The sequence below is a fragment of the Hemiscyllium ocellatum genome, chromosome 8, assembly GCF_020745735.1.
Source record: "Hemiscyllium ocellatum isolate sHemOce1 chromosome 8, sHemOce1.pat.X.cur, whole genome shotgun sequence".
Classification (NCBI taxonomy): domain Eukaryota; kingdom Metazoa; phylum Chordata; class Chondrichthyes; order Orectolobiformes; family Hemiscylliidae; genus Hemiscyllium; species Hemiscyllium ocellatum.
In genome coordinates, this window is record NC_083408.1 from 84,656,656 (window position 1) to 84,672,204 (window position 15,549).

At 40.9% G+C, this 15,549-nt stretch overlaps 1 protein-coding gene across 3 annotated transcripts in view; it reads right to left on the reverse strand.

Moving 5' to 3' along the window:
* fancm (FA complementation group M) overlaps positions 1–15,549 on the reverse strand; it is a 185,051-nt gene that overhangs the window by 83,897 nt on the left and 85,605 nt on the right. For all 3 annotated transcript variants that reach the window (XM_060829295.1, XM_060829294.1, XM_060829296.1), the window contains exon 13: positions 10,632–10,784. In XM_060829295.1, coding sequence (XP_060685278.1) covers positions 10,632–10,784 — 153 coding nt within the window. The remainder of the gene's footprint in view (positions 1–10,631; positions 10,785–15,549) is intronic.

The window sequence follows — 15,549 nt, forward strand, 5'->3', positions numbered from 1 at the left end:
TCAGTGCCCTTAAACTGTTCTGAGTAACTAATTGAAAATCTTGCAATTAGCCCCACCCATTTTGAGGCATTTCATGCAATTAATTTTGGAATACAGTAGTCTAAATTTAACAACTTTGGAGCTGAGTGAGCCCACAATGTTATCTTCTCAAAGAATGCTGGGTTCAGCAGCAAGAATGCTGCTTTTCATGAGCATTTTTTGTGTCAGAAGGAATAGTGCAAATCCAACTTACTGAAAAAAAACTATACAAAAAAAATTAAAGGATACAAAGAAATGAATAAGGTGCAAAAGGGAATAAAAAAACTTGATAAAGGATATTAAGCCATCAATTAAAAAAAACAATAAATTGAGAGCCTAGTTATACAGTCATTCAGCACAGTTACAAAACCTTCAGTCCAATCAGTCCACACCTATCATAATCCCAAACTAACAGTCTCACCTGCACGCGCTTGGCCTATACCCTCCAAATATTTCTTATTCATGTACTTAGCTCAATGTCTTTGAAACATTGTAACTATACCTGCATCCATCAGCTCCGCTAGAAATTCATTCCATACATGAATACATGCTATGAAAAAAAAATTGCCCTTCATGTATCTTTAAATTTTCCTCCACTCACCTTAGAAATATGCCCTCAGTCTTGAAATCCCCCATCCTAAACACATGCATACCCCTCATGATTTTATAAACCTATACGGTCACCTCTTGACCTCCTAAGCTCTGGCCTATTCAAACTCTCCTTATAACTCAAACCCATCATTCCCAGCAACATCCTGGTAATTCTTTTTCTGAACCCACTTCAGCTTAATAATATCCTTAATAATGTCCTTCCTATAGCAGGGCAACCAGGCTGGACATAGTACTCCAGAAAAGGCCTCACCAACATCCTGTAAAACCTCATCATAACGTCCCAATTCCTGGACTCAAAGGTCTGAGTAACGAAGGCAAACATGCTAAACGGCTTCTTAACCAGGTGAAAGTGAGGACTGCAGAAGCTGGAGGTCAGTCTAGATTAGAGTGGTGCTGGAAAAGCACAGCAGGTCAGGCAGCATCCAAGGAGCAGGAAAATCCGAATCACCCCGTCTACTTGTGATGCAAATTTCAAAAACTTATATACCTGAACCTCTGGGTCTCTTTGTTCTACTACACTACCCAAGGCTCTTCCATTAGTTGTATATGTCCTGCCTGGTTTGTTGTATCAAAATGCTATACCTCGCATTTATCCAAATTTAACTCCTTCAGCCCATTCACCCAATTGATCAAGATCTCTGCGTAATCTTATATGACCTTCTTCTCTATCCACTATACTACCAATTTTGGCATCATCCACAAACTTATTAGATATGCCTTCTATATTCTCATTTAAATCATTTATATTAATGACAAAAGAGGACCCAGCACTGATCCCGTTGGAAAACAGCTGGTCGCAGGCCTCCAGTCCAAAGAACAACCCTTCACCATCACACTGTCTCCTGCTGTTCAGCCAATTTTGTATCTAATTGGCAAGCTCATCCTGAATCCCATGTGATTTAACTTCACTAATTAGTCAAGAATGTAGAATCTTGTCAAAGCATTACAAAAGTTCAACTAAATAATACTTAGGAGAATGTGGCCCCTTGAAAGTTGGTTGCCACTGACATTACAATGGATGATGAAAAAGGAAAGCATATGTACGTGGTCATCCATTTTTTTTGTAAAATATAGACAACGCTGAATATGTTTTAAATTAAGACATGAAGAACTGTGATAGATTAAGAAAACTCCAGTGTCCAGTCATATAAACTGCTAAAAGCTAGAGGACATAAACAAAAATATAACCAGAAAGACCAATACAATTTTGACCCATATAGAGTCTTAGAGATGTACAACACAGAAATAGGCCCTTCTGTCCAAGTCGTCCATGCTGACCAGATATCCCAACCTAATCTAGTCCCACTTGCCAGCACTTGGCCCACATCCCTCTAAACCCTTCCTATTCAAATACCCCTTTAGATGCCTTTTAAATGTTGCAATTGTATTAGCCTCCATCACTTTCTTTGGCAGCTTATTCCATATATGCACCACCCTCTGCATGAAAAAGTTGCTCCTTAGGTCCCTTTTATATCTTTCTCCGCTCACCCTAAACCTATGCCCTCTAGTACAGGAGAGCCTCACCCCAGGGAAGAGACTTTGTCTGTGAGATAGTTTTGGCAAATAGAGTTAGAGTTAAGGAGAATTAAAAGATTTTTTTACAAATACATTAAGAACAAAAGGGTAACTAGGGAGAGAATAGGGCCTCTCAAAAATCAACAAGGTGGCCTTTGTGTGCAGCCGCAGAAAATAGGGGAGATACTAAATGAGTATTTTGCATCAGTATTTTCTGTGGAAAAGGATATGGAAGATATAGAATGTAGGGAAACAGATGGTGACATCTTGAAAAATGTCCATATTACACAGAGGAGCAAGTGCAGGATGTCTTGAAACATATAAAAGTGAATAAATCCCCAGGACCTGATCAGGTGTACCTAGAATTCTGTGGAAGCAAGGGAAGTGATTGCTGGGCCCCTTGCTGAGATATTTGCATCATCGATACCACAGGTGAGGTACCAGAAGACCGGATGGTAGCTAATATGGTGCCACTGTTTAAGAAGGGTGAGAAGGACAAGTCAGGGAACGATAGACCGGTGAGCTTGACGTCAGTGGTGGGCCAGTTGTTGGAAGGAATTCTGAGGGGCAGGATGTACATGTATTTGGAAAGGCAAGGACTGGTTTGGAATAGTCAACATGGCTTTGTGCATGGGAAATCACGTCTCACAAACTTGATTGAGTTTTTTGAAGTAACAAAGAGGATTGATAAGGGCTAAGCATTAGATGTAATCTATATAGACTTCAGTAAGGCATTCAACAAGATTCCCCATGGGAGACTGGTTAGCAAACTTAGATTTCATGGAATACAGGGAGAACTAGCCATTTGGATACAGAACTGGCTCAAATGTAGAAGACAGGGGGTGATGGAGGAGGGTTGTTTTTTCAGACTAGAGGCCTGTGGCCAGTGGAGTGCCAAAAGGATCGGTGCTGGGTCCTCTACTTTTCCTCATTTATACAGGTGATTTGGAATTGAGCATTAGGGGTATAGATAGTAAGTTTGCAGATGACACCAGAATTGGACGTGTAGTGGACAGCGAAGGAGGTTAGGTCAGATTACAACGGGATCTTGATCAGATTGGCCAATGGGCTGAGAAGTGGCAGCTGGAGTTTAATTTAGATAACTGAGAGGTGCTGCATTTTGGGAAAGCAAATATTAGCAGGACTTACACACTTAACGGGTAAGGTTATATGGAGTGTTGATGAATAAAGAGACCTTGGAGTGCAGGTTCATAGCTCTTTGAAAGTGGAGTCGCAAGTAGATAGGATAGTGAAGGCGGCATTTGGTATGCTTTCCTTTATTGGTCAGAGTATTGAGTACAGGAGTTGGGAGGTCATGTTGTGACTGTACAGGACATTGGTTAGGGCACTATTGGAATATTGCATGGATAGGATAAATACACAAAATCTTTTCCCTGTAGAGGGTGAGAGGGGAAAGGTATACGAGAGACCTGAGGGGCAACTTTTTCATGCAGAAGGTGGTACGTGTATGGAATGAGCTGCCAGAGAAAGTGATGGAGGCTACTACGATTACAACATTTAAAAGGGTGGGTATATGAATAGGAAGGATTTGGAGGGATATGGGGCGGGTGCTGGCAGGTAGGACTAGATTGGGTTGGAATATCTGGTCGGCATGGAAGAGTTGGACTGAAGGGTCTGTTTCCATGCTGTACATCTCTATGTATCCTATCCATGCCCCTCATGATTTTATAAACCTCTGAGGTCAGACCTCCGCCTTCCATGCTCCAGAGAAAACAGCCCCAGCCTATTCAACCTCCCCCTATAGCTCAAATCTTCCACCCTGGAACATTCTTGTAAATCTTTTCTGAACCCTGTCAAGTTTCCCAACATCCTTCCAATAGGAAGACGACCAGAATAGCACATAATATTCCAAAAGTGGCCTATCCAGTGTCCTGTACAGCACCAACATGACCTCCAATCTCCTAAACTCAATGCTCTGGCCAATAAAGGAAAGCATATCAAAGCCTTCTTCACTACCCTACTCACCTGCAACTCTACTTTTAGGGAGCTATGAACCTCCACTCCAAGGTCTCTTTGTTCAGCAATACTCCCTAAGACCTTACCATTAAGTGTATAAGTCCTGCTAAGATTTGCTTTCCCAAAATGTAGCACCTCGCATTTATCTAAATTAAACTCCATCTGCCACTCCTCAGCCCACTGGCCCATCTGATCAAGACCCCTTTGTAATCGGAGGTAACCTTCTTTGCTGTCCATTACACCTCCAATTTTGGTGTCATCTGCAAACTTACTAACTGTACCTCCGATGTTCATATCCAAATCATTTATATAAATGATGTGGCACTCCACTGGTCACAGGCCTCCAGTCTGAAAAACATCTCTCCACCACCACCCTCTGTCTTCTGTATCTAAATGGCTAGTTCGCCTTGTATTCCAGGAGATCTAAATTTGTTAACCAGTCTCCCATGGAGAACCTTGTCGAACTCCTCACTGAAGTCAAGAAGACTGGAATACAAAAGAGTCGAAGCTACACTTAAGCCATACAGAGCCTTGATTAAGTCCTATTTAGTATACTGCATTCAGTTTTGCACACTGCTACCCACCACAGATTTGACAGAACGATAGCTTGATTTGAAGGATTAAACTAGGATGAAAAATTGAAGAAACCTGGTTTGAATTTCCTTGACTTAAAAAATAAAGGAAGGCTTGAAATTATATTGGAACTCTCATGACCTCAAATGGATCAAAATGAGTCACAGCTGAGGAAATAGTTTTCTTTGAACCAAAGTCACTTCCCAGGATAATTAAACTGAGCTATTTGAAAACAAATGGAATTGGTCGGGATTCAATTATCCAAATTTTGGATTCTCCAGCAAGGTCACAAGGTCCCAATGCTCAGCTAAAATGTGGTATCCAGCAATCGATTATCCGAGCATTTGATCATCCGACAAAATACTCCCCGCCCATGTCATTCTGATAATCAAGGTTCCTCTGTACACAGTAAAAATATTTATTCTAGTGTAGAATTCAGAAGAAGGCAACAGATTCAAAATTAGAAATCTAGTACTATCTTACCTAATAGGCTATGGATATGGGTCCAACTGAAATTTTACAGCCAAGATTGTAGTCTTTTTTCCAAACAGTTCATTGATGACAATAGACCAAAACTGACAAATGAAGCCAAAATACTATCCACTATTATATTAAATGATGGGAATGGGTCGAGTCATCAAAAAGACACTTGTTTCCATCACGATTAGTTTTTTAAAAAAAGTTGATTCCAAGTATAAGCTATTCTTCATCTGTCTGAAAAACACACTGTGGTAAATAACTTTGAAGTCGCCCAAGTGGAAACAACAGTCTAATCACATACATTTGAATAGACTGTCAACTCACAAAAGTTTACAGCCACTAAAACACAAAATGCCATCAATAAAATTTCAGTTGTATTTTATTTTTTAACAGGAATCACAAAACTGGTATTTCAAGGTTTACTTTCTCTGTAGATTTGTGTTAGGTGGATTTAGGGGACAGGGTCAAAACTGGTGCTGAGTGCGAATAAGTAATAAGTATATTATAATACTACTAAAATCTACTGGTTTCCAAGTACAGTTGCAACCTGTGATCTTAAGCCTAATTATTGGCTATCATGAGGTACAGATGCCTGGACATACTGACCTTGATACACACAGATTTAGCACTCAAACACAAAGTAATAATTTTCACAGCATTGTAAACGCAATCTTGAGGAACACCCTTCTACTGAAGGTATGTGGAGTGCAAGGACAGATCAACAATGACTTTTATCAGAATAAGTCAAGAATCAATTCTTGAATATGGAACTGAAGGAGAATAAGAGTGGGGTTACGTTTTACCCATTGTAGGGGTAAATACTGGGCCACAAAAGGAAATGTTGCAGAGCATATGGAAAGATATTGTTGCTAAGATATTGCCAGGACATCTGATCTCAGGAAACAGCAACAGGTCACAAAAAAATTAATAATTTCGCATGGATGGTCCCATCTCACAAACAAACTTCAATAACATTTGAATTGCAACTGCAATACTACTACATTGTCCATATGCCCAACCTCAATTCACACCAAACATTTCCTTTCCAGGTAAAAGACCAAGCAATAGGATGGAGAAACAACTGAACAAGGGAAGGCCATGTGTATTTGGGCAGGAAGTGATACCGGAGTGAGCAGAGTCATAGAGATGTACAGCATGGAAACAGATCCTTCAGTCCAACCTGCCCATGCCGACCAGATATCCCAACACAATCTAGTCCCACCTGCCAGCACCCAGCCCATATCCCTCCAAACCCTTCCTATTCATATACCCATGCAAATGCCTCTTAAATGTTGCAATTGTACCAGCCTCTACCACTTCCTCTGGCAGCTCAACCAGAAAACCTTTTTCCTTTGTGTGTCAATTCCAGATTCCTTACACATTCACAACTATCCCTGCACCCTCTTCTCCAAATTATCCTCACTGTCAAGTTCAATAGGTCTCATTATTCATATCCTCCTTTGATGATGATAACTTAATACTTATCATTTTGCACTCAGAGGCAAGATTTACTTTAGCTTTGGGAGTAATCGATGAGTCACCTCATTAAATCCCAACCCCAAGATAGCAACGAGGATCAGGAAGCAGACAAGCTTGATTTGCTACAATGCTAACACAAGCTTAGGGACCAGCAACACGCACAACTTAGAGGCCAGAATAGAACAAAACTTTGCTCAGTCAACTGCATTCGGTACAACGCTACCCCAAGGGTTAAGAACAGAAGCAAAGTCACGTTCATGTTTTCTAATCAACCTGTTCAGAGACATTAGTACAACCTCTGGAGCAATGGGACTTGAAACCAGGCCTCTAGCTTAGAGGTAGGATAGTACCACCATCAAGGTACTTCACCACCCTAAATTAAACCAGATGGAGACAAGGTCAAACTTAAGGTGGCAATCGACGAGTCTGGCATACCAAATGCCTCAACCTAAAACAGAACTGTTGACAGGTTGGAGATAAAGGTCTGCCTCCAATTACTTGCAACAATAGACAATAAAATAGGAAGGTTCAGTAATGAGCACCAGGAGCCACTTTAATTAGTCATCAGAGCCTTGATCAGTTTGGGTCAGCCACTTCAAGCTTCAACTCCTTTACTAAGATAACATTCCAGCATGGAATGCAAGCTAACCAAGACCCCACATTGGCTACCCCAGTTACTGGGGTACTGTGGAAATAAACATGTTCAGTTACTTGACTAAAATTATATTCATTTGCAAACTCTTTCACTGCCGTGCGCAAGTTTCCAGCTCAATGTCACATTAACCTGTTCCCTTATCAACAGAAATGCCGAAAATACACCAACTTGTTATGTGATAACCTTGACACAAATAGTCAAAAAGCTGAAAAGGAACCAAAGTATCATTTTGCATCACTTGCATCATTATGTATGTCATTTCCAGTCTCTATGGTAACCAAGAGGTACACCAAAGCCTTTGTTGTATTTTTAACACTGCATTAAATACATTAAAAATTAGCTGCTCAAGTGCGCACTGGAAAAACATCCAACTCCTGTCAGCAGGACTTTTTTTAATTTTCATGATACAGGTGTCACAAAACTAATAAAATAAAAATCCTGAAACCTATCATGTCACATGTTAATTTACAAAACATAAGTATAAAAACATATTTTCCATCTCTTCTTTAAAATAGTGGCATCTATTTGACAATTAAATAATAATCATTTCAAGCTACTGTTTTTCAAATAAAAGACTGTTTAAATTCACGTGCTGGATTCTGATTGTACAAGTAAAACCAATTTGTATAGCTTGCCAACTCAACTGTTTTATCCTCACATGATATTTCTGCATTCAATAAAGTAAACAGAAGAGCAATTCAATTTAAGTTCAGAGCTATTTGAAAATTTCTCTTTTTATGTAACATGAAATCAAAAGATATTAGAGAAAGGACGATTTTCTTTTTCAGGTCACTGAATCTGCATCAACCAGTGTGCATCCAGATTAACTGTTACCACACGCTTAAGCCTCAAACTCAGAATAACAGCATCTCCTACCCATTTAGAAATGGATCTACAGCGTAAGATGGTAAAATGGGCCCTCAGTGATAAAGCAGAAGACACTATGAAAAAAATGCATCTTAGTACACTCAAAAAGTGCTGATAACTACGACTTGAACAAACAATCTGAATGAGTTTTGCTCATTATCCTGACAGCTAAATGTCAGACGTGATGCAATCAAGATAATCCAGGTTAGATTCAATCTCAGGTCCACCACACAACCTACTGTCTTTGCTTCCCTAGCTTAAATCCTAAATTGGTATCTATAGCCTTAACTGAATAGAACACTGAATGCCTTACTAGGCAATACAAATCACAGAAAAGACAAGTAGAACAAATGGCCTGTTTACCCTGCTCTGCCATTCAACCCAATCACAGTTGATCTTACGCTGAAACTCCACTTTTCCAATTGCTCTCCTCTTCCCTCAATTCCGAAACACACCAAAAATCTGCCTGTTTAAACTGTAAATATATTGTAATGATCCTAGCTAAACAAGTCAGATACCAGAAAGAAATCTAGCTTGATAGGTCATTTTTGTTCTCAATTTATTGTGATGATCTTTCACTAAAACATAAGCACATTGTAGATTTGGTTTTAACAAGAAAATAAATGAAACAGAAATGAAGCAAACAGGCAACATAGCACAGTTTGAAAAATATCAAGACACATCATAACATAAATCAATAAAATCTGAGAAATTTTCCTTCCTCGCCCAAACTGTAGGTTTGACATAACTGCTTAATTCCTTCCATTGAATGCACTTACAACTGGGAGCTTAGATTTTCTCAGCTTTGAATAATCTTCAGAGTTCCAACCAAACACTCCATGGTCTGGAAGCTTTCATAAACTATAAACCTTGCACTAAGGAAATCTTTTCCTTAATTGCTTTAAATAATCTCCTTTTCTAAACAAATGATTCTAACATCCGACTTCAGTGACGTGTTCTGTAAAATGAACTAATTTTTTTAAAAACTTGTTTATCCTGGATTCTACTACAGTTAATGGCTTAATGCTTTCTCTCTTCTGCCATAAACCCTCACAGTATAAACAAACAATCATTAACAGTCACAATTGTCTGACAAATACTTGGTTAAAACCATGGCTCCAAAAAGAGACCCCCTTCATTTTTAAACCCCTTCATAAGACAATATTTAAAATCCCATACACCACTCGCTTGAAATCTAAATTCTTTTAAAAGATATTATATCACATCTTCCATCATAATCTTCAATGAGGAGCATCCACAACCCTTCCAATGGAGTACTACAAAGATTTAAAGTAACTTAAATAATTTATCCTCATCTTAGTACTAAATTATGGCTCCATTGTCCTGTTTTAGAGCTCTCAACCTCTGTCTACCCTGTCAAGCCCTTCACAACTTGTGTGTTTCAATGAGATTCTCTCTTATTCTGCTAAACACCAGCGTAGAGATCCAATTTACTCAACAACTCAAAAATCCTCACATCACAGAATCAACCTAGCACACCTTCACTGTTTTAACTCCAATGCATATGCTTCCTTGAATACAAAGGTCAAAACTGTAGACAATATTGCAGATGCGGTCTCACCAAAGCCCTGTACTATTTTAGGAGGATGTCTTTATTCCTATATCCCAATGCCTTGCAATAAATACCAACATGCTATTTGCCATCCTAATTGTTTGTTGTACCTCTATACCAACTTGCTATGTCCCTTGTCTGATCACACATAAGACGCTGAAAATCAACATTTAACAAGTTTCATGCCTTTAAGAACAATATCCTATTCTTCTGTTCTTACAAAGCAAAAAATATTATATTTCCCCATGTTATGCTGTTATCATTTTACTTGTCTATTTCTCCGATCAGCTGTGCCTTCCTTGTAGCTCATGATTTCACATGACTTGTATCATCAGCAAATTTAGATACAGTATTCTGTCTCTTTGTCAGAGTCACTAATTTATAAAAGGAAATAGCCAAGATCCCAGTCTTCATATGCTAGCTGCAGCCTGTCAACTTGAAAATGCCTCTTTTTATTCATACTGTTTCCTGTTAATCCACAATTAATCCACAACACATGCTAATACAATCACTCCAACCCATAGCTAACATTAATTTACATATTCAAAACCTTGAATGTGTGTATGAAATGAAGTATCAAGCTCACATCAAATCTGCTTTAAGACAATGGCACAATGGGGTTTTATATTTGAAATCTTGTCAAGCTAATATTTATTTTTGGACTAATCTATAAGGCATATATTTTATTAATCACACTAGCTGTATTGGTCATTGCTAAGGACATGACAGCAGGTCAGTCATGAGGTGTGGTGAGAAGGAACACAAAAAAGGAAAGAACATGGTAGTTAAGACAACATATTATAACAAAGTATACAATTTAGAACTTAACTGGAAGTAATGCTTTTCATAATTGAAAAGTTATGCCACTCTTATCTCACTGACCTCCTCTTGTCTCATCAAATCAATCATGTCCATAATGCTTATGAAGTGCAGGCAGCGATCAGAGTGATCAATCAAATAGGTAGCAAATGGACGATTTTGCCAAAGGCTCCACTCTGACAGAGAGAGTTCATGGATTGCACCACACTCCCGTTCCTGTAACAAACGAACATCAGTAACTTGGCAGTTAATTTTTACTTCATTTTTACCACAAGGATAATGGACATTACAAGGATTAACACCACAACAAATTTTAGTAGAGGTAGAAATGGACTTCAAAATTTGCAAGAGGTTTACATTTTCAAGGAATAATATTCTAAAGACACAGTAGATGTAGCAGTAATAATGAAGAAAACCTCTCCCATTAATGCACAGGAGGATTAAAAAAAAACACAAACTGAAGTCAAAAGAAATGCATGAAACTGTAAACAAACATTGCATCAAGGACAAGTGTCTTCAAGATGTGAATATAGTTGATGAAGCAAAGATCACAGCCACCTTCAGCCATTTCATCAATGACCTTCGCTCCGTCATAAAGTTAGAGATCAGGATAGTGGCTGATCATTGCACAATATTCAGAACCACTCGCAAATCCTTCAATGTTGTAATAGCACATGGTCCAAATGCAACAAGACCTGGAGAATATCAGGCTTAGGTCAATAAATAGTAAACAACTTTCGGCCCCCACAAGTGTTGGGCAATGACTATGTCCAACAAAAGAGAACCCCACCCTCAACCCTTAACTTTCAAAATAATTACTTAGATTGAATCTCCTCTACTAACATCCTGGGGTTAACAATAACTAGAAACTGAACTTGACTGATCATAAACACTGTGACTACAAGGACAGATCAAGGGCTGGGAATTCTACAGTGGGTAATTCACCTCCCAATTCCTCAAAACTTCTCCAACATCTACAAGGCACAGGTCAAGAGTGTGACAGAACACACCACTTGACTGGATGAATGCAGTTCCAATAAGCTTGACACCATCTAGAGAAAAAAAAAGCCCATTTGATTGCCCCCCAAAGCAGCACCTTCAACATTCACTCACTACACATAAAAGCTGAATAACAACACTGTGTACTATCTGCAGGATGCGGGGCAACAGTTCCTCCAGCATCTTCAACAATGTCATTCTGACTTGAAACCAGCTCTTCCTAATGACTATTCCTTCAACGTCCCTGGGTGATAATCCAAGATGCTCCTCCCTAACACTACCATGGGTGCACTTCAACCACATGGACAGCAGCAGATCATAAAGGTAACTGGCCATCACTTAAAATGTAATTTGAGCTAGTAATAAATATTTGCCTAGCCAGAGGTACCCATATCCTGCAAATGAATAAAAGAATATAAAAGCATGTGATCTTGGTGACTTATGGGGCACCAATAATTTAGAATGGGGAGTGAGAATACAGCAGTAGTTGTAGGGTGGAAAGTTAATGATGCTTCAGAATTAGGCAGCCTACGGATATGGTGTTGAGCAAAGCTGTGAATGTATTTAAGCCAACGAATGCATTGAAGCCTGAAGAAGAGAAGTTTACATTTCTAATCAAAGTAAAATCCAAGTATGGGTTTGCAGTGACAGGCTAGTGAGGATTTGATGACAGATGCAAGCATCAGTGCATACTGGATGTACTGACCCTTAAGGAGAGTACAGATCCTGAAAAATGACAAAAGGTACGGATGAGAGTTCTGACAGAAGAGCTAGATTAAAAGGTGCAAGTAAATGCTCTTTACAAAGGAGGAGGAATAGGATTCAATAATGGTGAACAAACAGTCTGCCTGAATGAAACAGGGTTGGAAAGGCAGATGCAATTGAATGTAATTGAATTAAAAGGTACAAAAGGCAATGGCTTCAGAGGGGAAGTGATTGCCTTGTGGTAATGTCTTTAAACTATTAATCCAGAGACCCAAGTACTGTTCTGGGGACCAGTTTGATACCCAGCACAGCAGATGGTAATGTATAGAAATATGAAGCGGAGTAAGGAACTCAGTCCTTTGAGCCTGCTCCATCCTGTAATCGTAATACGGAATTATTTGGTATCTTTGCACCTCTCTCCACGCTACCTGATGAAAGAGCAATGCTCCAACAGCTTATGATTTTAAATAAATCTGTTGGATTATAAACTGGCATTGTGAGATTTTTGACTTCATCCGTCCCAATCCAATACTGGCATCTCCAGATCATGGTAAAATCATGGTTGAAGCCATCTTGGTCTCAACTTTCCTGCCCACTCTCTATAATCCTTTATTCCATTATTAATTAAAAACTGTCCTCCTTAAATTATCTCAGTGTAAATGATTCACTCTGGGGCAGGAATTACAGAGATTCAAGGCACTTTGAGAGAAGTAATTACTCTTCATTTATTTTTAAATCTGCTACCTTTTCTCCTAAAACTATGACTTATCATTCTAGATTACTCCAGAAAAGGAAATATCCACTCTAAGTCTACTTTGTCAATTTTGGCTGGCATCTTATACACCCAGTTAGACCTCCAGGGTTGACTCTCAACTGGGCAATTCGGAATGGACAACAAACACTGGCCGAGCCAGTGACATCCACATCCCATGAATGAATTTTAAAGAATTTGCTCCACACTGTTTATTATTAATTCAGTAGAACAGTCCAGGAAGTGTCTTTGATTATTTTAAAAGTTTTGATGTCACAGTTCTTGATGCCAAATTTCACACACTATCCTCATAATCTAGTGAACTTTCTGAGAACTGCCTAGAATGCAAGTACATCCATCTTCAAGTAAGGGGACTAAACTATACACAATATTTGAGGTATGCGGAGTTTGGTGGGGTGGAAGGTGAGGACCAGGGAGTGGGGGTTTTGGTCGCATCGATATAGCGGAGGAACAGGTTGAGTGTGGTGCCAGTATAACTACGGAAGATGGACTATTCCACATACCTGTCAAAAAGCCAGCCGTAGCTGGCTCCCATCTGGGTGCCCATGGCTACCCTTTTAGTTTGGAGGAAGTGGGAGGATTGGAAGAAATTGTTGAGGATGAGGACCGGTTCAGCCAGGCAGATGAGGGTGTCGGTGGAAGGGTACTGGTTGGGACAGTGCGACAGGAAGAAACGAACTGCATGGAGTCCTTCGTCATCATGTATCGACGTGTACAGGGACCAGTTGCCCATGGCGATGATGAGGTGCTGGGGACCGGGGAAACGAGGGGGTGAAGGGCATGGGTGGTGTCCTGAATATAAGTGGGGAATTTCTGCACTAAGGGGGACAGGACAGTATCAAGGTAGGCAGAGGTGAGTTCAGTGGGACAGGCGCAGTCTGAGACAATGGGTCAACTGGGGAAAGTCAGGTATGTGAATCTTTGAGAGGAGGTAGAATCAGGCATTGCGGGTTCACAGACAATGAGGTTGGAAGCTGTGGATGGGAGATCCCCAGAGGTGATGAGGTTGTGGAAATGATGGTTTGGTGATGGGAGGTGAGGTTGTGGTTGAGGGGGCAGGAGGAGGTGTCTGCGAGTTGGCGCCGGGCTTCACTGGTGTAGAGGTTTGTGCACCAAACCACTACTGCTCCCCCCTTGTCTGCGAGTTTGCTTGGGAGGTTGGGGTTGGAGTGGAGGGAGTGGAGGGCTGAGCATTATGAGGCAGAAGGTTGGAGTGGGTGAGTGGGATGGACAGATTGAGGTAGTCGATGTTACAGCTTAACATGAAGAGATCAAAGGCAGGTAAACAAGGTCAGCATGTGGTGTTCAGGTGGATGGGGTGTGTTGGAAGCGAGAGAAAGAGTCCTCGGTGGGTGGACAGGAGTCTTGGTTGAAAACGTGGGCCCGGAGGTGAAGAAAGAAGTGTTCAGGTTCGCAACGTGTGTTGAACTCATTAATCTGGGATCGTAGAGAGATGAAAGTGAGGCCTTTGCTGTGGACTAAACATTCGCCCTCAGTGAGGGGAAGGTCTGGGGGAATGGTAAACACACAGCAGGGCTGGGAACTAGTACCTTGGGTAGGGCTGGACATGGAGCTGTCTGTGAGGGTGAAGACAGTCACTTGAGTGTGTGAGATCACAGGGTCAGGACTGAAGCCACCAATGCAAGCGACACTCTCAAAGGGGGCAGAAGTGGAGCCTACAGCGGTGTCCACAGGTTGGAAGTGACGTCATGTGTGACAGCGGTGACGTTGCGTCTCAGTGGAGGACTTCACTGGTGGCGGAAGTGACATCAGCGATAGGAGTCTTCTGTGTCCAGGTTAGTGATGTGCTTGGGGTGGAAGTGGCTGTGGCTGTGGCAGCAGCAACTGTGGGGGCGGAAGTAACATGCAGAGTAAGTATCGCGTCTGTACTTGACACAGTGAATCTAGCAGTGGATCCTGCGGGGGGTAGGGGCAGCAGTTGTCTTCCCGGCAATCACTGAGGTGGTTGGGTGGACGGCACTCACGGAAGTGGTGTGGTCGGCAGGGGCTGCGGTCTGTGCAGCGGCGAAGGTAAGGTCAGCGTTCACCCCAGTAGTGGTGGAAGAAGCAGCCACATGGCTAATGGTGTCTGAGCAGTTCCAGAGGTCAGGGGAAGGCTATGAAATGGTCGAGGAAACCAGTGTATTGAGGTAAGTACATGAAAGTTTGTTTAACTTATGTTCTTTTATGCCCGACACGGTAGAGAAAAACAAACAGCTTATTGAGCACATGAATTCTTCTGAGGATGTAGAACAGCAGTGGTCTGTTGCAGGTCTGGGAGAGTGTGGCCCTGAGCTGAAGCAGGACTGCCTACAGGTAGAGTAGGTGGCGGTGTACAGCTGCTAGTGTGGAGGGGAGGATCCAGAAAGAGAATCGTTGCTGAAGGTTTCGGATTGGTAGTGTGCACTGGGTATCCTGTTCAGGTCCAAATTATAGGGTCTGAATGTAGTTTGGAGTCCATGTTGGATCAGCCGGTTCCATAGGGCTTATGCCCAAAATGTTGAT